Here is a 24,825-nt window from a genome sequence, read left to right as displayed (position 1 = left end):
AAGATTATATGCTTTCTGTGGATGTACAAATAGTTCACAAAATTCAACATGTATTCATAATTAACTATCTAGCAAACTAGTAACAGAATGGAATATTCTTTTTTTTGAATTTATTTTTAATTGGAAGATAACTGCTTTAAGATGTTGTGTTGATTTCTGCCATACAACAATGTGAATCAGCCTTGAGCATACACACATCCCCTCCCTCTTGAACCTCCACCCCTCCCCACCCCCATCCTACCCTTCTAGATTGTCACAGAGCACCGGGTTGAGCTGCCTGTGCTGTATAGCAACTTCCCACTGGCTATCTACTTTAATATGGAAATGTGTATGCGTCAATGCTACTTTCTCAATTGGTCCTGTTGTGTTCGTAATATTCCATTGTATGTATGTACCAAAACTTCCTTATCCATAGAATGGAACATTCTTAATTGATAAAGCTTATTTATATAAATTCATTCAACATTATGCTTAATGGTGAAAGCATTCCTTTTAAGATTAGAAATAAATATGAGTGCTTGTTTGACCACTTCTATTTAGCATCATACTGAAAACCAAGTAAATAAATATATAAAATAATAAAAATAAATAAAAGGACTTGAAAGACACAGAAAATTTGAGTATCTATGTAGAAAATCTAGAGGAAGTTACAGATAAGTTATTTGAATTAATATGAATTTAGTAATTTTGTATGATACAACTGATCAATATACAGAAATCAACTGGTTTTTTTTTTATTGGTACAGTTAATTTCAATATTACATTAAAATACAAGAGTAAAAGTATTAAGAAAATGTGCAAATGCTTAGACTCAATCTATCAAAATTATGGAAAATACTATGAAACTTTAAGCACTTTATAGAAAATCAAAATAAATAGATTATATCATGCTCACAGATAGAAAGACTCAATATTATAAAGATATAAGGTTTTCCACTTTTATTTATAGATTCCAAGCAATTCCAATAAAAACCCCAACAGGACAAGAAACTGCTAAAATTTTATATGGAAGGGCTAAGGTCCAAGAAAATTCAGACACTGCTGAAGAATTAAGATGTATGTCTGGATGAGGAGATAGGAAGTGTCTCCATCAAAACTCAAGACTTATTAAAAGGTAGATAAGTATAGTATTGATGTAGGTATAGACAAACAGACCAGTAGAGCAGTATAAGGAACCTATAAACAGCCCATCGTATTTACTATGGAGCTGTCACTGCAGATTGCAGGGAAATGAGAGGATACCCAATAAATGATGCTGTGACAGGTGGTTATCCATATGGAAAACTGAAATTGGATTTCTTCCTTTTTCCACATGCAGAAATCAATTCTACCTAATTAAAGACAGATTTGAAAAAGCAAAATTATAAGACTTTTAGAAGAAGATGTAGGGGGTCTTCAAGAATATGACTTAGGGAATGATTTTTCTAAGATGACACAGACAGCAGAAATTATAAAAGAAAAGGCTGATTAAGTCAATTACACTAAAATTAAGATCTTCTGTTTATGAAAGGGCATCATAATGAAAGTGAAACTACAAGCCATAAGGTGGAACAAGATATTTGCAACACATCAATCAATGAAAAACCATCATCAGGAACATATAAATACTTGGCTCAAAATCAATATGAAAAGAAGGAATAATTTAACAGAAGGTGGGGTAAAGATATGAATATACATCTTTATTTGGGAGGAAATAAAGCCCAATAAACCTAAGAAAAGAAAAGAAATATTATTTGTAATCAAGAAATAGGTTTATATTTGCATTTATATATAATTTTCTACCTACCAAAATAAGAATTTAAAAGCCTGAAGTACAAGTCTTGTGAGGATGTAAAGTAAGGGAAACTTTCATATTGCCAGTATGAGTATAAATTTGTACAACCACCTAGGAAAATATCTTTGTATTATTTAGTTAAATATATGCTCTCCTAGGTATATAGTCTAGTCTAGAGAAGGTTGTGCATATGTGCAGCAGGATAGTATTAGTTGCAAAAAAAAAAAAGGAAAAAGTCCAGTGTCCACTAATACAGAAAACTTCAACTTTCCATTTATAACTAATGGAGACTGTAGCATATTCATACCATGGAATAATTTACATCTTCATGCATCAACTTGGATGAGTGCTATGAACATAATATATAAAAAGTAAACCACAGAGAAGAACATGTACAGTAAGATTTATTCATGTAAAGTTCACTAAGTGTACAAAACTAAATGATACAGTTGAGAGGTACATACATGTGTGGCAAGACCAGAAGGAATGATAATATTTAGGGTGCTGGTTACCTCTGGGGGCTGGAGAGTGGGAGGAGAATGGGATCATGGGAGACTGGAGATGTTCTGCTTTTTTAAGTTGGGATAAGGGCTCACGGGTGCCTGAATCATTGTTAGTGTTTATACTATTACATATGTTAGAAATGTTCTTCTGGTTTTATGTTTAATTAAAACAATATAAAGTAGAATACTTTCTATAGTCACAGGCTAGCCGTGTCTTGTCCACAGGAGAGGTGATGAATTTAAGAGAAGCTGCCATCAGGGAAGTTGCTTTTTCATTAAAAAAGAAAGAAAATGATGGGTAAGCAGTATCTTTTTCACACATTGTTCAGTCTTACAAATTTTTGTAGGTGATCTCAAGGCCCACTCCTGGTTGACTTTGTCACATATGAGTTTCAGGAAGAAGATAAACCATTTTATAAATAAGTTTATGCAATGCTAAGTAGGCACAGATAGCTACTACCCAGTTATTAAGGTGGCTAAGCAAAAAATGATGCTATTTCTTGAAAATAAAAAAAGCATTTTATGAAATAGGGAATGTATTCTACTTTTATGGAAACAGGGAAATAGTTTACCTTTTCAAGGTAAATATTCAAGGAAACATTTTACCTTTCAAACTTGATCTTTTTTCAGATGTCTTCTAACTTGACTCTCAGATTTTTCTTTAAGCACTATCTCTTCCCTCCAGAAGTCTCTTGATTTCTTAGATTCCTGCTTCACTGAGCTTCACCGGTAAATCACTTCATACAGTCATTATTCTTTGCCTGTGCTTTCTATTTATACTCAGTTTTTAATTAGATTGTGTCCCTAAGAGCTTTGTACCAGAGATTTATTCATCAGTTATGAACATTTTATCCCTCTCAACTTTATTAGACTCTTTTATAAACTTAAAAAGTCTTCTTTTAAAAACAGATTATTAATATGTTCTAATCCTTTCTTAAACTTTTCCTTGAAATCTTAATGTCACTTGTGTTTCTCTTCTGATGTCACCCTTCTTGAATGACTGAGGAAGAGCAATCAGACAGGATGATTATGTTTCTATTTCCCATTCCCCTTATTTTCTACATTTACAGATTGTTTTGTGTGTTTAATTTTTATTACATAGTGTTAAAACATTAGCTAGTAATTAAAGTCAAAACTTGCTACTCTCTAATTTTTTAAATAAAGTCAGTATTTCATGAAATTATGTTTCACATTGCTTCTCGTAGTGTTTATTCTAATTGCACTATGCTATTCAAGTTCCATTTCATGACATATTCTCATGTATAAGTCTCTCAATAACGTAAGTCACTCATAAATTAATACCTCCCTTCTTTGTCTTAATAAGAAAAATCAATTCTACTTCCCGAAAAACTGCTTACACTTTCCCAACAACTCTATATGGTATTAATAGATATAATCCTTCCTGTTTCATAGGTATTAATGTTAAATGGTTGTTGGTGGCGGTTTAGTTGCTAAGTCGTGTTCTACTCGTGTGACCCCATGAACTGTAGCCTCTGTCCCTGGGATTCTCTGGGCAAGAATACTGGAGTGGGTTGCCATTTCCATCATGTTTGCTTTTTTTGGAGATTGAGAGAGGGCTGCGGGTTTAGAAGGGATCAAAATAGTTATATTTTTAGTAAATCTTTAAATTCATTTATTGTTATGCTTATACATTTCTGATAAAGGGGTTTTTAGAATCTTTTAAAATAAACATCAAATTGATCTTCTGAAAAAGATTTTCTTATCCTCTCCTCTGTATCTAGACTTGCCTTGTACATTTGACCCTCAGAAAGAGTCATTATTTTCCTCACTACTTTCTGATTGTGGTTTGCTTTTGGTACGTTCTCATATTTTGAAGGAATCCATTGACCTTACTAGGAAAAGTATTATCAGGATGCTTGCCTGATCTGACTCTTGTTTCAAGTGGAAAGAAAGTGTTTATTTAACCAAAAAATTGAGTAAGCGTATAGTACTTTCCAAGGAAGAAGAAGAAGAAAAAATCATGTTCTTTGCAAGTACTTCTTAATCAATTTGAAAGTCAGACAGTCTAATTTGCCAAAGATCTCTAAGATAACTGTCCCTGCTGCAGATGCCCAGAAAGACAAGAGTGAAATAATTCACCTGGGACCCACTTTTGGGATATGTCTACCTGTCTCTCACCAGATCCATGAGAGAACCCCTGAGGAGGGAAGATTTTTGGCATTTCTCTTGGATGCCCAGGAGGTCACTCGGATGCCTAAGCACATTCTTTACAAATCCATATCTATGGCATCATTTATTAGACTCCCCAGTGTAAGGGGGATGCTTTCACACTGGTGCTAGCCACCTTCTTTGACTCTCACTTTACCTGGCTTCTCTGTAATCTCAGCAAAGTCCTGTACTACTAAACTGGCACAAACCACCACTGTCCTACAAGCAAGACTAACATAAAACACCCAGGAAAAGTCTCAGGTTCAGAGGCTAACACCTGTGCATTAACTCAGTGTTCAAAAGTAGTGTTACAGCCCTAATCCTCAGGCACAGAAATTCATTAACTATTACATGAAATGATTTTTCAGAATCACCTAGCTCTTGTGTAGTGATTCTGAGTTGGGCAATTTTACTGTACTGAGTTAAATCTAAGACACCACGCTATTACCAGATACTTCCTGATTTTTCCTTCTATTTCCGATCACAAAAAAGGTGGGGGCAGCTATACACTGTGTTCCAAAATTACTTGATCATGAAGAGCATGTTTAGTCGATAATGCATTAAGAATGAAGGTGAAGAAATCACAATTAACAAGGAGAAATGTGCCTGACTAGTTTAAAGGTTGGGAAAAACCTGTGCTAGCTTCTCATCTTGGGAGAAGGCAATGGCACCCCACTCCAGTACTCTTGCCTGGAGAGTCCCATGGACGGAGGAGCCTGGTAGGCTGCAGTCCATGGGGTCACTAGGAGTCGGACACGACTGAGTGACTTCACTTTCACTTTTCACTTTCATGCATTGGAGAAGGAAATGGCAACCCACTCCAGTGTTGTTGCCTGGAGAATCCCAGGGACGGGGGAGCCTGGTGGGCTGCAGTCTCTGGGGTCACACAGAGTCGGACATGACTGAAGTGACTTAGCAACAGCAGCAGCAGCTTCTCATCTTGAACTTATTTTTAATGTAGCTCATGCATCTCTAGTTCACCTACTTTTCTCAGAGGTCTTGGACCTTTCTAAACCAAGCCATAATACCCATGGAATGAGCAGCTGTCTTATAAGGATCATCTGCACAGTTTTTAAGATATATATATATATATATATACACACACATATGTAGATCTTACCACTGTTGCCCAGATTCATATACACACAGATATAGACCTGGGCAATAATGGTATAAAGGGGGGATGTTATAGTAAGATGAAAAATGAATTCCTAATTACTTTTATTTGTTAAATTTCCATATTGGTAACCTATATGTTATCCAGTTTATGCATGATTTTAAAGTAATCAAACCACTGAGTTGTGCAAATATTAATCTATCCTGTTCCTTGCTGAAATAATTTAAACATATCTGTGAAATAAACATTATTGCTAATTAGTAAATACTAATGAAGGTAGAAAAGATTAGCTTTAAGTGATGAAATTTGATATCAAACATGAAAATAAAATCTGAATTAATTATGTGCTATGATCAAGAACAATTGCTAATCTTTAATTTTGTAGATACAAAATATTTATCACATTCGAAGTAGCTAATACAAGTACTTCTGAACTTATATGGTGAAGTAGTTTTCTTCCCTGACATGGAGTTTGTTACCCTAGACAAGTTCTCTGTTGGTGCCATAAGAATCCATAAGTTAAAAAAAAAAAAGTCTGAATATTAAGTATAACCATAACAGTAGAAAAAAGTCATCCCTGACAAGTCCTAGCCTTATTTTAAAGATCAGAGATAAAATCAACCAGTAAAATCTGATCCCCAGAATTTCTGTGACTCTCAAGTGACTTGTTTTCCTTGAGAATTAAATGTTAGAAATATATATGTATATAGTAGTCCAAAATAAAGACCCATAATATCTAAAACTGGCCATAATAACTTATTTTGGACAGCTTGTACACAGGAAGAATATGTTGCTATATAAAAATGACACCAAAAATGAGGAAATATTGCTGATTTTTATAATCATTGACAAAGAGTGAAAGTACCATTTTTTGAAACCCAGGTAGAAGACTCATTTTTATCACCTGCCAGAAGAAAAACAGCTTTCATAAAATTGAGCACCTGTCTACAGAATTCTAAATCTGTTTTTACATGGATTTAGAGACCTGAGGTAAACCAGTGGACGGGAAGACTCCCTGGACAGGGTCTAGGGGGAATGAACAGAGCCTGGGTCACACACTTCCTCACTGTGCCGCACCTATGTCACCCCAGCTTCCCTCCAGCTCATTGGTTCTCAAACGTCACCTTGTACCAGATTCATTGGGAGATGGATCGCACAAACACAGCCTGGTGGCCTCAGTCCTAGAGTTTCTGATTCAGTGGCTCTGAGACGCGCATCCAGGAGATGCGGCTCCATGTTGTGCTGCTAACTAACATGTCCCCTCGAGGGGAAGCTGATGCCAGGGGACCACACAGCAGAGAACTACTGCTCTGGTTTAAATTCTACAAGAAAGAACATTCATTTTTACGCAAGAGTGCTTCTATATTTAGGCTTCTGTGCCTTGGGAGAACTGAATATATTCAGAAGTCAACTAGACCATTTGTTATAAACCGTGGCCACCTTTTGGAGCCCACGACTCTAAAATCCACTTGTGGGCTGGTGGTGGGGTGGTCCTCTCTAACGGAGCTCTGGTCATTTTACTCACAGCTTCTGCACTGTGCTGTGTTCACCTGCATGGCAAAGATGAATTTCGTTCTATTGAACCACTCGTGAGTTGGCTTTGCAGCATGTTAAGAAAGTGCCCTCTGTTGCCCTTCCCAGGGAAGCTGGGAGCCAAGAAACCAGGTAGAGACTAATCCTAAAACCACCTGCAGAGGATGTTAAGAGGAGCTTGGGGCTAAATCAGGGCAGGGGCTGTTATTCTCTGCAGTCAGCCTTGCCTGGGTTCAAATCCCCTGGAGACTCCCCAGTTGTCAAAGGATTGTGAAGGGAGGGAGAAAAATAGACACATTTGCACTTTCTACTTTTGCACTGTGGATGATTCACTGACTCGAAAATGAGACTACAGAAATGGCAGACCTGGTGGCAGGAATAACAGGTTCATTCCATTGCCAGGAGCAATTGGTTGGTAAAACAGTAGAAGAATCAGAGGCTCTAGAACTCAAGAACCACAGCTTTTCTGTATTAACTTAAAGGGCAAGGAAGGAGGACAAGAATAATTCTAGATTTTACTTATAATAACTAACCTTTAGTGTGTGCTTCCTGGATGACATTTTATAGAGAGACTGACTAATGTTCTATATTTCTGTCAAGTGTTGCTTTGTACCCCTAGGTGAAGAGTTAGTTATGCATCAACTAGATGCCTCAAAGTAACTATTATATTAAAAATCTACCCTCAACTTACACTCTAATCGGAAAATTTTTGGCTGCTACCATTTTAAGGGCAACATTTATCCAAGAAGCTTCATCCCCCGTTCTCCTGCTTCTTTTTGCCCAATATCAAACCCAAAGTCAGTCAACTCAAAAGAACTATTTCCAAAGAAACACAAAACCATGTGAAGAAAAAAGCATGACGCTAAAAATAAATTTCAAAAGATTCAGTCTCAGATGAAAACTCAATCCTCAAACCACACAAAAGATTATGGAGCCACATTTGCATTTCAAGGTATCTCTTAGACTTGTTTACTTTGTCCATTTTCTTTAAGTTGCTCTTTAGAGAAACATATACATAAACCATCATACTGAGAGTTGTCAATTAGAAGACATAAGAAAGAAAATGAGAGATAAGTCTTAAACCTTGTTTGGCCAAACCTTTAGAATACTGGACTGTGAAATGGAAAGAAGGCAACATGTACACCAAGTCAGTTTGCTTAATAGTGGGCTTTAGCACTGCATCAATACCACAATAGGTGTTTCTTTCAGAATTAAGCAATTCTATAAAAAGAGATGGAGAAGGAAATGGCAACCCACTCCAGTGTTCTTGCCTGGAGAATCCCAGGGACAGGGGAGCCTGGTGGGCTGCCATCTGTGGGGTCGCACAGAGTCGGACACGACTGAAGCGACTTAGCAGCAGTAGCAGCATAAAAAGAGAATGTTCTTACCCTCATCCTTCCATTCCTTATTGCTGGCCCATCTTCTGCTAATCTCAGCACATACAAATCCATTTTGTACTCCCTTCCTCCACGAATGCTGAATCCAAATCCTTTGGCTCCTTTCTCCATGTCCACAGTGAAATAATCAAAATCCTTTGGGGTTGGGGAGAAAATGGAATGAACAATTGTTTAATATCAGAGAAGCTTCTGCGGTCAGTCCCTCTGTTCTCCTCTCTCATAGTTACTGTGATCCAACTGACGAGATATCGTGAGGAGTAATCTGACTTCAAGACAAAATTCCAAAGGTTTGAGCAGATCAGAACAGTTTCCTTGGTCATTAAAATAACTGCTGCGTAGCTTGTGGACTTTAGTTCTTATCCATTTATGTGGAAAACATGTAACTACTGCACATAGGCCTCAGTGGTATTATCTCTCTGAATTTTCTCATTCACCGCTGCTGAGCACCATAAATAAATGCACCTGAGTTGTGTGTGTGTGTGTGTGTGAGAAGTACAGGTCTGCTGATTAGAAAAATGAAATGAACATAGTGGGGTCTTTGAGGTACCTGGGGCTGCCTGTAGTCTGACAGAGGGAACTGCCTGGTGTCTGGGGAGTGCTGCCTGTAGTCCAGTAGCGGAGGCTGCCTGTAGTCCAAGGGTGGGGGCTGCGGGTAGTCCCCTCCTGGGGGTTGCCTGTAGTCCAGTGGAGGCTGCCTGTAGTCCGTGAATGGAGGCTGTCGGATGTCTGGTTTCACATCTTGCCTCGCTTTTACTTCTGATCTGTAACTAGATGAAGGGAAATGAAACTTGCTTTGGTATCTCAGGATTCTAAAGAGATTAGAATAATCTTAGGACCTCCAAGCATGTACAAGCCACACCTATTGGTGGTTCTTTTGCATATGCAGGATTACAAGAAGATTAAATAAATGATAAGCGTTATTTGAAAATCTTTGACAAATGCCATATTATATACTTTTCACTTGGCCACTTAAGAAATCAAAGTAAAAGTGATGGTCAATCAGAACTTTGTGAAAAAGGACTTATGGACCACCTTCTTTGACTTGGCTATTTAAAAGCTGTGCCACTGCAGCTTAACTCACATACTTAACTATACATACCCAAACAGCAGATTGTCTTAATATCAGTAAACTCTTTGAATTTTTCTCTCTCTATCTCACACACATACACAGCATTCATTACTTCATGAAAAGACAATTTAAGTGATCTCTACCCTGTGCTGTGTGCTTAGTCTCCTAGTCATGTCTGACTCTTTGTGACCCCATTGTAGACCACCAGGCTCCTCTGTCCACGGGGATTCTCCAGGCAAGAATACTGGAGAGGATTGCCATGCCCTCCTCCAGGGGATCTTCCCAACTTAGGGACTGAACCCAGGTCTCCTGCACTGCAGGTGGATTATTTACCATTTGAGACACCAGTGAAGCCCTACAAATATCTAATTAAAGGTTAGTTTAACCTGTTAGCTTGCAGAATTTGAGTATCTTACAGAGGTTAAGGGAGTGAAAGTAAAGTATAATCACTAACTACAAATCAGGCAGAAAGTCACTGTTCAGTTCAGTTCAGTCACTCAGTGATGTCCGACTCTGCAAAAGAGGCCAAAACTAGTTTTTAAGTTCTGTTTTGTAGATCCAACTTGCTCTAAAATGAGGAGTTTCCAGGTTCCAAAAGGGCTGAAGCAGTCAATGCCTACCATTCAGTCAGTCAGTCAGTTCAGTCGCTCAGTTGTGTCCGACTCTTTGCGACCCCAGGAATCGCAGCACGCCAGGCCTCCCTGTCCATCACCAACTCCTGGAATTCACTCAGACTCACATCCATCGAGTCGGTGATGCCATCCAGCCATCTCATCCTCTGTCGTCCCCTTTTCCTCCTGCCCCCAATCCCTCCCAGCATCAGAGTCTTTTCCAATGAGTCAACTCTTCGCATGAGGTGGCCAAAGTACTGGAGTTTCAGCTTTAGCATCATTCCTTCCAAAGAAATCCCAGGGCTGATCCCTTCAGAATGGACTGGTTGGATCTCCTTGAAGTCCAAGGGACTCTCAAGAGTCTTCTCCAATACCACAGTTCAAAAGCATCAATTCTTAGGCGCTCAGTATGGGATCATTAATAAGATAAAGCAAAAAAATTATTACCATGTGTAGAGGCTACTGAACTCTATTGTTCAATGCCAATTGCCAGAACAGTGTTCTACATAATGAGCTACTTAGAGATATAGGTCAATTAAAAAATACATTCTGTATAATAATAAATTTATCTAGAGTTAATATGGAGGATTTGAGAAAACGTTTAGCAACAAGGAAAAACTCAAATGTCTCAGGAAAATGGGTTCAAAACCAGCAGAATTTTTACCTCTCACCATCTAAGACTAGATGAGTTCTGGTTTTATTTGTTTTTTACTGACTTATGGTCTGATGAGTATTAGACATTTTAAAGAGTGACTCACCTGAACAGCTGCCATTAGTGTGATCTAAGATTTGCTGAGGACACACTGACAGTAAATGGCAGCAGATGTGTGTTTATCTGGGGCTTGGATGCTAGTAAAGTAATGCTCAAAATTCCCCAAGCCAGGCTTCAGCAATACGTGAACTGTGAACTTCCAGATGTTCAAGCTGGTTTTAGAAAAGGCAGAGGAACCAGAAATCAAATTGCCAACATCCGCTGGATCATTGAAAAAGCAAGAGAGTTCCAGAAAAACATCTATTTCTGCTTTATTGATTATGCCAAAGCCTTTGACTGTGTGGATCACAATAAACTGTGGAAAATTCTGAAAGAGATGGGAATACCAGACCACCTGATCTGCCTCTTGAGAAACCTATATGCAGGTCAGGAAGCAACAGTTAGAACTGGACATGGAACAGCAGACTGGTTCCAAATAGGAAAAGGAGGACGTCAAGGCTGTATACTGTCACCCTGTTTATTTAACTTCTATGCAGAGTACATCATGAGAAACGCTGGGCTGGAAGAAACACAAGCTGGAATCAAGATTGCCGGGAGAAATATCAATAACCTCAGATATGCAGATGACACCACCCTTATGGCAGAAAGTGAAGAGGAACTCAAAAGCCTCTTGATGAAAATGAATGAGGAGAGTGAAAAAGTTGGCTTAAAGCTCAACATTCAGAAAACGAAGATCATGGCATCTGGTCCCATCACTTCATGGGAAATAGATGGGGAAACAGTGTCAGACTTTATTTTTCTGGGCTCCAAAATCACTACAGATGGTGACTGCAGCCATGAAATTAAAAGATGCTTACTCCTTGGAAGAAAAATTATGACCAACCTAGATAGCATATTGAAAAGCAGAGACATGACTTTGCCAACAAAGGTCCGTCTAGTTAAGGCTATGGTTTTTCCAGTGGTCATGTATGGATGTGAGAGTTGGACAGTGAAGAAAGTTGAGCACCTAAGAATTGATGCTTTTGAACTGTAGTATTGGAGAAGACTCTTGAGAGTCCCTTGGACTGCAAGGAGATCCAACCAGTCCATTCTGAAGGAGATCAGTCCTGGGATTTCTTTGGAAGGAATGATGCTAAAGCTGAAACTCCAGTACTTTGGCCACCTCATGCGAAGAGTTGACTCATTGGAAAAGACTCTGATGCTGGGAGGGATTGGGGGCAGGAGGAAAAGGGGACGACAGAGGATGAGATGGCTGGATGGCATCACCAACTCGATGGACGTGAGTCTGAGTGAACTCTGGGAGTTGGTGATGGACAGGGAGGCCTGGTGTGCTGCGATTCCTGGGGTCGCAGAGAGTCGGACACGACTGAGGGACTGAGCTGAACTGAACTGAGGGGGTTAGCGATGCAGTTATTTTAATAAAGGGTTAAGTAGTTCCCATTAGTTGCTTAACTAACAGAAGTGACACTTTCCTTTTGCAAGATGCATAATTCAGGCTCTGCTTTATACTTCAGCAAGCTGTCCACTCACCTACTGAGAGTGTGCATGCTGAGAACATAATTATTTAAAAGACGCTTTGAAAAAGACACTCAACTATGCAAATGCATGAATTAAACAAAAGGAATTAGACGGTGACATTCGTTGGCGGGTGTCGGTTCCTTTCTAGAAATCGTTTGCTTGGTGGTTTAAATGTCACATTGTTTTAAGCTATAGCACAGTCACTTTATTTTCATTATCTCTGTGGTGCTGGTATGAAATATCCATTATGAGCTTCCTTTTCAACCGGATGTGTCATGAAGTACAGCAAAAGAGGGTGAAATGTTAAGAGTCTCCCCAGAGCCTAGAAATAGGGACAGTTAGAACTTGTAACAGCTGCCATCCAAGCCTGCCTCTCAGCATTCAGATTTCATTTGACAGTGCCATGTGTCAGGATTCTACATTGAACAACACACTGAAGAATTCTCTAATAAGAAAAATACACAAATTTTTATGAGTATTGCTAACTTTTAAGTGAATGACATACTAGTTAGGGCAAAAGTTGTTACTCTGAATTTGTGAAACAGTTTATTTTAAGGAAAATTCAGGATTATTATTATTACTTTTCAAAGTCTCTTAAGAGTTCCCTTACTTCAGTTCAGTTCAGTCGCTTAGTCATGTCTGAGTCTTTGCGACATCATGGACTGCAGCACGCCAGGCTTCCCTGTCCATCACCAGCTCCTGGAGCTTACTCAAACTCATGTTCATAGAGTCGGTGATGCCATTCAACCATCTTATCCTTTGTCATCACCTTCTCCTCCTGCCTTCAATCTTTCCCAGCATCAGGGTCTTTTCCACTGAGTCAGTTCTTCACATCAGGTGGCTGAAGTATTGGAGTTTCAGCTTTAGCATCAGTCCTTCCAATGAATATTCAGGACTGATTTCCTTTTAGGATCGACTGGTTGGATCTCCTTGCAGTCCAAGGGACTCTCAAGAGTCTTCTCCAACACCATAGTTCAAAAGCATCAGTTCTTCAGAGCTCAGCTTTCTTTACAGTCCAACTCTCACATCCATACATGACCACTGGAAAAACCATAGCTTTGACCAGACAGACCTTCATTGGTAAGTAATGTCTCTGCTTTTTAATTTGCTGTCTAGGCTGGTCATAGCTTTTCTTCCAAGGAGCAAGTGTGTTTTAATTTCATGGCTGCAGTCACCATCTGCAGTGATTTTGGAGCACACACACAAAAAAGTCTGTCACTGTTTCCATTGTTTCCCCATCTATTTGCCATGAAGTGGTGGGACCAGATGCCATGATCTTAGCTTTCTGAATGTTGTGTTTAAGTCAACTTTTTCACTCTCCTCTTTCACTGTCATCAAGAGGTTCTTTAGTTCCTCTTCACTTTCTGCCATAAGGGTGGTATCATCTGCATATCTGAGGTTATTGATATTTTTCTTACTATGGTAGTTCCCTTACTTATGAAAGGATAACCTTTGTAGGTTGTATACTAGTATAACTCTTTGTAGCTAGTAATTACATTATTAAAGAGGCTTTAGAGATGATAAAACCAGATTGCTAATGGCAAATTCTAGGAGAATTTTATGGTATAAGTTCCAGAATCAAAAAATGCTGCTCTTATGGTAGGGGATATTATGGTGGGATTTTGCCTCATGTGGGTCTTTCAAGAATTGCTTCCAGTCTTCAGCATTGAGTATACAAAGTCTCTGAAAGAAGTCAATTTCAAATGCTTTCCACTGACCTTGATATTTAAGACATGTAAATAATAATTGCTTTTGCTGGGAAGGTGAACTCTGCTATTTATACTTAGTTTTTGAATATATTACACAAGGGCTCTTTGTTGTTTGCAAAAAATGCTTCTCCATGTTTTGCTTATGTTCATATCAAAATTATTTTGTTTCCAGAGCACACACCAAAAGGATGTTAAGAGAGAAGTGAATAGAGGTGTGCAGCACGTCAGGAGAAAGCCAATTCAAGAATAAATAAGATGGGGTAAAATATTCACTTCTTCTAACTCATATAAGAAAATCTGCAAGCAGATTGTCATTTTATTTTATCTCACTTTAACATGGAAACTGGCTCAATTTGACATGTAGGTGGGCACTTGTACAAATGAACTAATAGGAAATTCATACTGTGCTTGGCATAGAAGTTGCCTTGCAGACATCTGTAGCCTGATCTAGAAAAAGGCAGAGTTTCTCTCTGACACCATGAACATCTTGAAATGAAGCTAGAAAAATGGTTCTAGAAAAACGGTTCTGTAAGATTTTAGAATTATTTCATTCATTTGGAAAAAGATCTGCCTACTAGCAATCAAAAAGTTAAGCCAGGAAACGTGAGTCTCAGGAAAAGGGCCCTAGAATTGGAATGGGCACGTTCCAGACATTTACTATTACTGAAGCAAAAACAGCTAAGAATTCTGTGAGCTCAGCTTTCTTTACAGTCCAGATAGATTACTAACTATCTGTTAGTAATCTATAAAACAAATTGGATCAATCTGTTAATTCCAGAGTTAGGAAATATTTTATCCTGAAGTCAGGCAAAAAACAAACAAACAAAACATCCAAAGGCTGCTGTTTCTGTGACAGGGGCTGAGTCCCTGTTGTAACTAGTAGCTGATGGGGACAGGGTAGCGGCCTCTCCCCAGTGCCATTCTCCCCGCTGAACTATTACACTGCAGCGATGAGATTACCCACCCCCAGGCCAGAAGCAAGAGCCTGATTCCAGCAAAGTCTAATCCACAAAGGGAAGATGGGATTGTGTCTGGGAAGCTAATTGACAGAGGCAGAGCCAAGAAGCAGTGACGTCTGAAGCTGGCTCAGGAACTGCAGGAGCACTTGGATCCCTCCTCCCAAGTCTAAAATGAATCCTGGGGAAAGTCAGTGTGATCTGTCCAAAGCACACATGGTGAAAGCAAGCACATCGGGGAATTATTACCAAGGCACCCAGGACACACTCCTCTTATGGACTCTTGGATTCTTGCCTCTGTATCATTTACTTTTTGGGGCTTAGTCTTTGTTCTTCTCTGGACAATATTAAAACCATAAACAGCAGAGGACAACAGACATTTACTTCTCTAAGAAAGGAAATGGGAGAAATCAGAATAGGACTGGGCTTCACGGAAAGAACACTTGTGGCACAAGGAAAATATTTGCTTTGCAACATTCTGAGTGATAAACCTAGAGAGTTCTGGGACTCAAAAACTGGGTCTCACTTCATCTTCACTAACAGGGGAGGCAGGAGATGGGTAGCAGATGTTCAGAAAACATTAGAATCACGAAAAGGACCAGTGAGGGTTTTGTTTTCAGAGATATTCCTGTGGGTTGTTCTATTTTTCTCCTTTGAAAGGGTGAAAACAACATGGGAGCACGTCCTCATCTCTGTCTTTAATGGCTGCACCTAATTCAGGCTCCCCGTTACACACAAGTCTCAAGAGGAAGACGGCATTGATTTTCTATGGCATCCTTTTATTCTGGAAGTTCATAGCACCTGATCACATTCGTTCATGATGTGAGACGGAAGGATCTCATTAGACTGTGGGGAGGTGGACATAAGGTAAAATGCAGTGAAAAGACTAACTTATATTCATGCTCACAAATTCTTCAGCATTTCCCCCTCCATGCCACCGTTATTCTCTGGGCCATCAGTGACTTGGTGGACTTGGTGGCCACATCTAACCATATTCATCTTGATCAGCCTCCAGTCTGCTCTCTAAGGGGTCAACTGAGAGATAGTCTTGCAAAGCTAATCCAAGGATGTCAGTCCTAAGCTTAAAACCCTGCAAAAACCTCTTCGCTACACTTAAGATAAAGATCAGAATCTATAACATGTCTACAGGACCCTTTAGGGTGGGTCCCTCCAACCTATGCTCCCGCTTCCTCACCCCCTACACTGGCCTTATTTCCTCTCTCATGCTTGCATGCTCCCTCCTGCCAAAGGGCCTTACTGTATGCTACTGAATACTGTATATCTTACTCTCTTTAATGTGTTCTTCAGCTAGTTAACCCCTTACTTATCTGCAACCATGCACTGTTTACTCAGGAAAGCTTCTCTTATTGTGAAGGACAAACATCTACATTTGCTAACGAAACTATGTTTATAACATATATACAATCATGAAATCACACAAAGGTGCACGTGGTAATTTTACTTTTTGAAAATCTCTCTCCTGCCTGTGTTCTGTCCTGTCCCAAACTCTCTCCTTATACTTCCCTCACTATTCAGAATTAGAAAAAACAGAGGAAACTTTACCTATTTTCATGTCCTTGAGGCTGAAGAGGCTGAGGCGGAGCTGGCTGGGCGATGGGACTGTTGGGGGTGGCCGGGCTGGGCTGGGCCAGAGGACTCTGTTGGGCCAGGGGGCTGTGCTGCTGGGCCATGGGGCTCTGCTTCTCTGAGCTGGGTGCTGAAGCGGGGCTGTTGAGTTCTGCAGTGGGAAACCAAAGAGGCAAATGAAGTCAGGTTGGCATTTGATAAAGGGCAAGAGGTGGCCAGAGATGGTTCCTCTGCCTGCTCACATGACTCAAGGCTATAGTTCTTCTAGTTTCTGTTAGGCTTTAAGATAACAGCTTAAACTTAGCAAGCTCTAATACCCTCCTATAATTAGTATTCTTTCATAAATGATAAGGCTGCTGAACAAGGTTATGAACAAGAATCTCTCATCTTTTGTCAGAAGAAAAGATTACAATAAAAAGTATTAAAACTATGAAAAATAATTCAAAGGACTCTAAAACATATTCTACTTGTTCTATCATTACTTGCTGAAGCAAAGTGTTTTAGTCATTACATTTTGGTTGTAATGAGAAGTCCTACCAGTATCCTAAAGTTTGGATAAGGAATTAACCACAAGAAAACAAAACGCTTTTCACAATCCTTTTTTCAGTTCCTTGTTAGTCTTATTTCCTAATAACCCTCTCTGTACTCCATGGTTCTCCAGAAAGAACATTCGACACAGGAAAGTTAATAAGTTGTTCTTTGTTAAAATGGCTTCTTGGTCTTTCTTGTTATAGCATCAAATTTTTATCTGAAAGTATCTCTCTATGTTGAACTAAGAGCAGGAGAGACATATTTCATACAGGAAAAGGGAAAACCAAATCAGGTTTTTGCAACCAATTTTGTTTGAAGTTAACTTCTACTGAATATTTTATACATAATGTTGTCTGCATATAACAGGTTAAAATGGTTATTTTTTTCCCTGGGTGACAGAAAAGTGATAATATTAGTGTTCCTTTATAAACCACTTTCCTTTTTCTTTGCTCCCACCCTACATTTAAAAATTTGTTTTCCACCTGTATCAGCCTTGGCACCGTGGACACTTGGAGCCAGATGATTCCAGGCTGTGGTGGGCTGTCGTGTGCTCTGTAGGATGAGTACGGAGGAGCATTCTTGTCCTTTCCCCACTGGAGAGCAGGAGCGTCCCCACCCCAGACATGACAACCAATAAGGTCTCCAGGCATCTCCAAATGCCCCCTGGTGGGACAAGACCATCTCTGCTGAGGACAGCTGTTTCATATTTAAAGTCAGGTGGCTACTTGATGCCTGCTTGTTAGATAGTCCCAGATGAAATCAGGAGATGGAGGAAACCAGAGGGGTCCAAGATGACTGAGCGCATCCCTCTCCATGTGGGACACTGTGGTCCAATCACCAGTGAGCTCCGAAGACTGAATCCTCAAGTATCAGTACTGAGTCAGCAGCCTCAAACTAGTCATGAACCCACTGTGTCTTGAAATTGTGAATTGATGGTGAATTGATGCTCAGAATTTCGTTGCTCTTTACGGCAGGCTGTAGGTTGTGATGCTTATGACTCCTCAAGCCTCAGGGGGGAGTCCTTGTACAGAGAAATTCAAAAGGCTAGGTGGGAATTTAAAATTCTTATCAGATGCAACATTTTCTAAATGAGCTCTTTTTATACCACAAAACTTCCTCAAGCTTTTCAAAATCAATCTGACTTTGAAGAATCCTCCAGAGCTTAAGTGTTAATATGAATTTTTTTTTTTTCTGCAGATTTGTAACTCTATCATCTCTGTTGAATGGGTTCTGGCTGAATATAACCATAAAAACTGTACTCCAGGGACCAGAGCGAATGAGTGAATAACACGGTGCCTTGGGATTCACACTAGTTATCTGTAACACCATATAGCTTATCTTGGAATCAAGTAATGAGTAAATAGGATATGGGTTGCCTCAGAGTGTTACTTTTTCAATATTGGAGAGCAACTTTGGACTTTCTGATATCCCTGACCACAGCCAGGTGAGCTCCGGGACCCCGGCTCAGGCACTCACCCTCCTGAGGAATGATGCGAAGGGTGACACTAAGACCCGCATCCTTGATGAGCTTCACGATGTCTGCATGAGGCATGTTGATGATAGACTGGCCGTTCACCGCTAAGATCCGGTCTCCCACTTTTAGCTTTGCACAGCGATCTGCGGGACTCCCATCAATGATGCGTCCAATTTTATGTGGCACAGCTACAAAAACATCCCAAACAGAAACAGGTATCAGGGCCATTACCAGTACAAGTTCTACCTTTGAGTGCCTGCCGCATAGGAAACAACGTGACATCAGAATTCTGCCTTTTGTCAGTCTCTCGAGACTACAGTCTTTTCTATCAAATGCAGCCCTGTGCATATAGATGAGACCATGGGGTCGCTAAGAGTCAGACACGACTGAGCGACTTCCCTTTCACTTTTCACTTTCAAGCATTGGAGAAGGAAATGGCAACCCACTCCAGTGTTCTTGCCTGGAGAATCCCAGGGACAGGGGAGCCTTGGTGGGCTTCCGTCTATGGGGTCGCACAGAGTCAGACACTACTGAAGTGACTTAACAGCAGCAGAGTTTCTACAGTCAAGGCTAAATTCAGTGACGGGCCAATTCCAAACACATGCACCAGAGATTCTCAAACTTTGAGGCAAATTATAATCACCCTAGGATTAAAAATACAGCTCTTTGAGTCTCATCCTAGACCTTGTGAATCAGAATGTTTAGGAAGAAGGGGAGAATAATGGATTTTTAAGAAGCTCCTCAAGAAGTTCCAATACATACAAAAAATTTAGAACCAAGGATGTAGAATACAGTACCCAAAGAGCTCATACTCTAGAGACAAAAATACAGTTTAGAAAAACATAATAAACCTGGGAACATATATCTCAGTTCAGTTCAGTTGCTCATTCGTGTCTGACTCCTTGCAACCCCATGAATCACAGCACGCCAGGCCTCCCTGTCCATCACCAACTCCTGGAGTTCACTCAAACTCATGTCCATCAAGTCGGTGATGCCTTCCAGCCATCTCATCCTCTGTCATCCCCTTCTCCTCCTGCCCCCAATCCCTCCCAGCATCAGTCTTTTCCAATGAGTCAACTCTTCACATCAGGTGGCCAAAGTACTGGAATTTCAGCTTCAGTATCAGTCCTTCCAATGAACACCCAGGACTGATCTTTAGGATGGACTGGTTGGATCTCCTTGAATTTGGAAAACTCAGCAGTGGCGATAGGACTGGAAAAGGTCAGTCTTCATTCCAATCCCAAAGAAAGGCAATGCCAAAGAACACTCAAATTACTGCACAATTGTACTCATCTCACATGCTAGTAAAGTAATGCTCAAAATTCTCCAAGCCAGGCTTCAGCAATACGTAAACCGTGAACTTCCAGATGTTCAAGCTGGTTTTGAAAATGCAGAGGAACCAGAGATCAAATTGCCAACATCCACTGCATCATGGAAAAAGCAAGAGAGTTCCAGAAAAACATCTATTTCTGCTTTATTGACTATGTCAAAGCCTTTGACTGTGTGGATCACAAGAAACTGTGGAAAATTCTGAAAGAGATAGGAATACCAGACCACCTGACCTGCCTCTTGAGAAACCTGTATGCAGGTCAGGAAGCAACAGTTAGAACTGGACATGGAATAGACTGGTTCCAAATAGGAAAAGGAGTACGTCAAGGCTGTATACTGTCACCCTGCTTATTTAACTTCTATGCAGAGAACTTATATCTACCCTCTTCTATTTTACTAAGAGGAGAACACAGGAAAGGGAAGAAATACTTATATGGGAATTATCCAGCTGATGAAGAAGTTATGACCAACTTCCTACCCAACTATTAAGGTTAAAGGCTGATGCAGCTTTCAACTATTAACTTATTCTTTCTGATTCAGTGCAAGTGGTGCTAAGATCTTGTTAATATCTGGTATATAATATAGTTCATCAAATTTAAAATTCCAGTAAGATACACCTGTCTTTTATGAACCACAAGAAAGAAAAATAGAAAAAAAAAAAAAAACCTCTAGCATTGAAACAGTAACTCCATTTGACATAGCATGTTCTCTAATTTTTGAAATGTTAAAATATGAAAAATTTGTATTACAATTAATGGAATATGGTATATGTCTCTTTACAACAATGACAATTCATTTTGTTATCATTTATTTATATGCATGGGGAGAGCCAGGTTTGTGGGGATATAGATTTTCTAGCAGGTTGACTTGTGTTCAATGTCAATGTCTGAGTTCCTAGAGGTTAACTATTTTTGGGGTCAGATATCAGTAGTGCATGATGTCCTTATGCATGCCCTCAAGGTGCTGACCATATAGAAACCTGTTTCTTTTCCTTTTCCCCTTCAAGACAGGAGCCCAGCGGGGAAACTGCCTGTCAAAGACTTGTTGCACTCCCCGTGGAAGTCAGGGACTGATTTCATCTGCATAAAGAGGCAAAGACACACTTCACCATTCATTATGCCCCAGGGATATCTGTTCCTTAAACTCTCAATCTTGTGTCTGAGATACAGCGAAAGGCAGAACATCAACTAATGACCATGGTAAGGAAGGACAATCAGAGTTAATGGACCAGTACCTTGATCATATTTCTGTTGTGAAAGGTTATAGGTAGCATATGAAAATACTGGCCGAGCCTGTGTCTCTGAAGTGAAACTCATCATGTTGGAAGCTCAAACACATTTTTATTTACCATAAGCATGGATGGCTTTAATTAAGAACAACTTACTTACAGCATACTGATGATCATCTGAGAATCTTAGGACAATATAGTGCTCAAGCAGAAATGTAATAAAAACTCATTCATTTACTAATTGTGTAGCATGATACGGGTATTGCCAGGTGTCTGGCCTTTAATCATAAATAGAGTGAACTTTCATTCCTGATTTTGCATCCTTTCATGGTCAAGAGTATCCTGGATCAGTCAATAAATGATAAGATCTCCCTGGTCATACTATGTAATATTGTTACCTGTCCTGACCTTTAAACAACTATCTGACCTCTCTGACTTTCTGTATTTCAAAAGTAAAATTAGGATAATAATATAGTTGAACTCACAGGATGGTTCTGAGAATTAAATGAGTTATCATACATAAAAAGACTAAAATAGTCCTTGGCATTAAGAATTGCTCTGTAAGTATTAACTCTTCATTCATTCTTTCTATTACTGTTATTTTAAAGTGACATCACTATTGATATGTATGTGCTTGGGTATTGGCACCAGCTGAAATTCTGTCTGCATGGGGCAAACCTGTAACACAGCTGAAACAGAAGGAATACTGCTTATTACAGAGCAGTATCAGGGGAAAACAGCTTCCTTTGGGAAAGAGAGGTATGTTTCATGGAAAATAGAGACACCAGCTGAGGTCAAGAGTCCTGTTCCCTTTTCTGAGGTTTCACAAAAAAGGTGTTGCAACAATCTCTATAGGAAAACACTAACTTACAAGTAAGAGTTAATTATCCAAAGGAAAATGAATATAATACAGACCTCTTCTGTATATGATGCATTATCTGCACTGAACTGCTCACACACACATACACACACTTACAACTACGTTAAAATAAATATAACTTCATCTTCAATAAATTATGAGCTACCTGACAATGTTATCATTGCATGTTTACAGCGTAGGAAACAGCATTAAACAGTCTGCGGTCTGCCCAAGGTCACAGAGGCTAACCAGGGTTTAGAATTCCAGACTGTCAGATGCCACAGCCTGGGTCCTTAACACAGCCCAACAATGCCTCTCTCACTTTCACCAACTCCTCCCGCTACTTGAGTGCCCCCTGAGCACCTGGTGCTTTCATTTGGCGAGGGCAGGCTGCCCTAAGGAGAGAGTCGTAAATGTTTCACCACTGGCCCTGATCCAGAGGAGGGTGAAAGGCAGGAGGTTTGCTTGAAGCGGTTTCTTTGCGGCAGCTCTTTTGAAAGGCAAGGAAGGAGGAGAAAGGAAGGGGAGAAGAGGGCACCAGGGAGAGGAGAAAACAGGAAAATTGGACAGCTCCTCAGATCCCATTTAGCAAGGACTTCACACTGCAGTGTCATTCCTTTGAGGCAATTTCTCTGGGTATTAGAAACAGTCACATTTGAAATGAAATTAAAAAATACATTTCAAAACACATACAAATGATATTTAGATGATTTGCTGTTTTGAATTATTCATGCCTCTGCTCCCCACCATTACTGTGCATCATTTAGAATTTACTGGGCATAAAACTCCAAATGTTTCAAAACAAGATTTCACATACACACACACAGGCACACTATGCTACTATTTATTAATTTCCAGGCACTGTATTAGGCACTTATTTTAACTCCTTACAGCTTCAATGTGAAACAGCTGTAAAAATTTAATATTTCAATTCAATTCAATTCAATTCAATAAAATTTAATTATTCAACTGTTGAGAAAACAACAATAAAAAATGTCAAAGCCTACAACTTGGAAACTTTGGGTTACTCCCTTTTTAAAATATGTGACAAAGTGAAAGTGAAAGTCGCTCAGTCATGTCCGACTTTTGCAACCCCATGGACTATACAGTCCATGGAATTCTCCAGGCCAGAATACTGGAGTGGGTAGCCTTTCCCTTCTCCAGGGGATCTTCCCAACCCAGGGATCGAATCCAGGTCTCCTGCCTTGTGGGTGGATTCTTTATTAGCTGAGCCACAAGGGGCTGAAAGCAATTTGAATTATGAGAAGTGAAGGACTGCCTAGTGAAACTTAGCTTAGGAAACCATGCTTGAGATTTTAAGATGAAAGTTTCATTCTAAATATGTGTATGGTGATAATTCTTTTAAGCTCATTTTCACTTTATTAGGGCAGGTAGCATAAAAACTAAAAACCAAGATAAAAGAATGAAAACTAAATTCTACGACAATGTCCTGGAATGATGGAGTGGCTTACATAATATCTGAATGAGTATACAATGCAGAAATGGATGCCCCATCACGGAAGTGCCTGGAATGGCTTTATTCAAATAGTTTGCTATTGGCATTTACTGTCATAAAAACAGTATCTGAAACTCTTGGCAGGGGCAGACAGCCTCACTTCCCTTTACCGGCATTTCCCCTCCATACATAAGGACATCAACTGCTCCTGTACAACAAGGGGTATGCTCAGAGGAGGTTCCCTCTGGAAACAAGATGCAGCTCCACTCACTCAGTTATGAGGTCTACAGAGCTTGTGACCTAAGTACTTTCTGTGCATAGTTAATGAGATTACAGAGCATGGAAGAGGCCCTGACCTTGATTTCTATTATTGGGATGAATGGTAGTCATTAATTCTCTGAGAATTGATGATTAAGGTAACTGCTGGAGTGCAGTCCATTTAGATGGCATGCCTTGCAGACATCATCTGTCAGGCAGCAACATAAATCAAGTCTTTGGATCAGGCCTCTTGACAGAGTGTTCTTAAGATACACAGATATTTGGGAAAAGCTGCAATATGTCATGAGGCTTTGGGCATACTGACATTGGAAGGAGACAACATATTACTAGTTGGAAATTTTCCTTTAATTGCAAATCACATAAATTATGGAAAAATGAAACCCATCTTTTTCTTTTTTATTCGTTTTTGGGTAAAACACTACTGTGCACTTACACTGCAATATGTTTCATATTTTCCTGTAGATGAATTGACTCTTTTGGCAATGCTCAACACTGCAAACTTGTTTTAGTAAGACTATTCAGACATAATCAGTTGGACCAGATGGTCTCTAAGTTAGCTCTAAAGGTCTGGATTCTTCGGTGTCTAGCCATAACCACTACAGGAAGCCACGATCCTCCCTTCTGGCTGTGGGTTTCTTCTCTTCTGGGACTTACTATGGTCTATCCAGACACCTTCAGTCACTGGACAACCAATGAGCTCTTGTGTTCTCCCTTGGGTCAGTTCCCATCAGAAGGTGGGAGGACTTTTCTCGCTCTGGTGGTGTATATTTTCGGAATCTTTTGGTGATGGATTAGTCATGGAATTTTTAGCTGTATCATCCTCCTGAAGGGAGAAGTGGATCTTCCTCCCACCTGTTCCCCCAATATTTCCTTGTTGTTTCATATGTATCTCATTCCAGAAAAGGAAGAGCCTGTGACTCATGTTTACATTTAATTATTTCCTTGTTAACAGACCCCACGAGGTAGAGTTGTATATTGAGGAAAGTATTAGACGGGGAAAGTGAATTCTGCATC

General features: G+C 39.7%; 1 protein-coding gene across 4 annotated transcripts in view; it reads right to left on the bottom strand.

Moving 5' to 3' along the window:
- Positions 1–24,825, bottom strand: part of MAGI2 (membrane associated guanylate kinase, WW and PDZ domain containing 2) — an 831,153-nt gene that overhangs the window by 129,788 nt on the left and 676,540 nt on the right. For all 4 annotated transcript variants that reach the window (XM_055590145.1, XM_055590146.1, XM_055590147.1 and 1 more), the window contains 4 exons: positions 18,663–18,848; positions 16,632–16,806; positions 9,041–9,260; positions 8,485–8,628 (listed from right to left, as the gene is read on the bottom strand). In XM_055590145.1, the coding sequence (XP_055446120.1) occupies positions 8,485–8,628; positions 9,041–9,260; positions 16,632–16,806; positions 18,663–18,848 (725 nt within the window). The remainder of the gene's footprint in view (positions 1–8,484; positions 8,629–9,040; positions 9,261–16,631; positions 16,807–18,662; positions 18,849–24,825) is intronic.

This window comes from Bubalus kerabau, chromosome 8 (assembly GCF_029407905.1).
Source record: "Bubalus kerabau isolate K-KA32 ecotype Philippines breed swamp buffalo chromosome 8, PCC_UOA_SB_1v2, whole genome shotgun sequence".
NCBI lineage: Eukaryota > Metazoa > Chordata > Mammalia > Artiodactyla > Bovidae > Bubalus > Bubalus kerabau.
The sequence above is the reverse complement of the archived record's forward strand: the minus strand, read 5'-3'. Positions and strand labels throughout refer to the sequence as shown.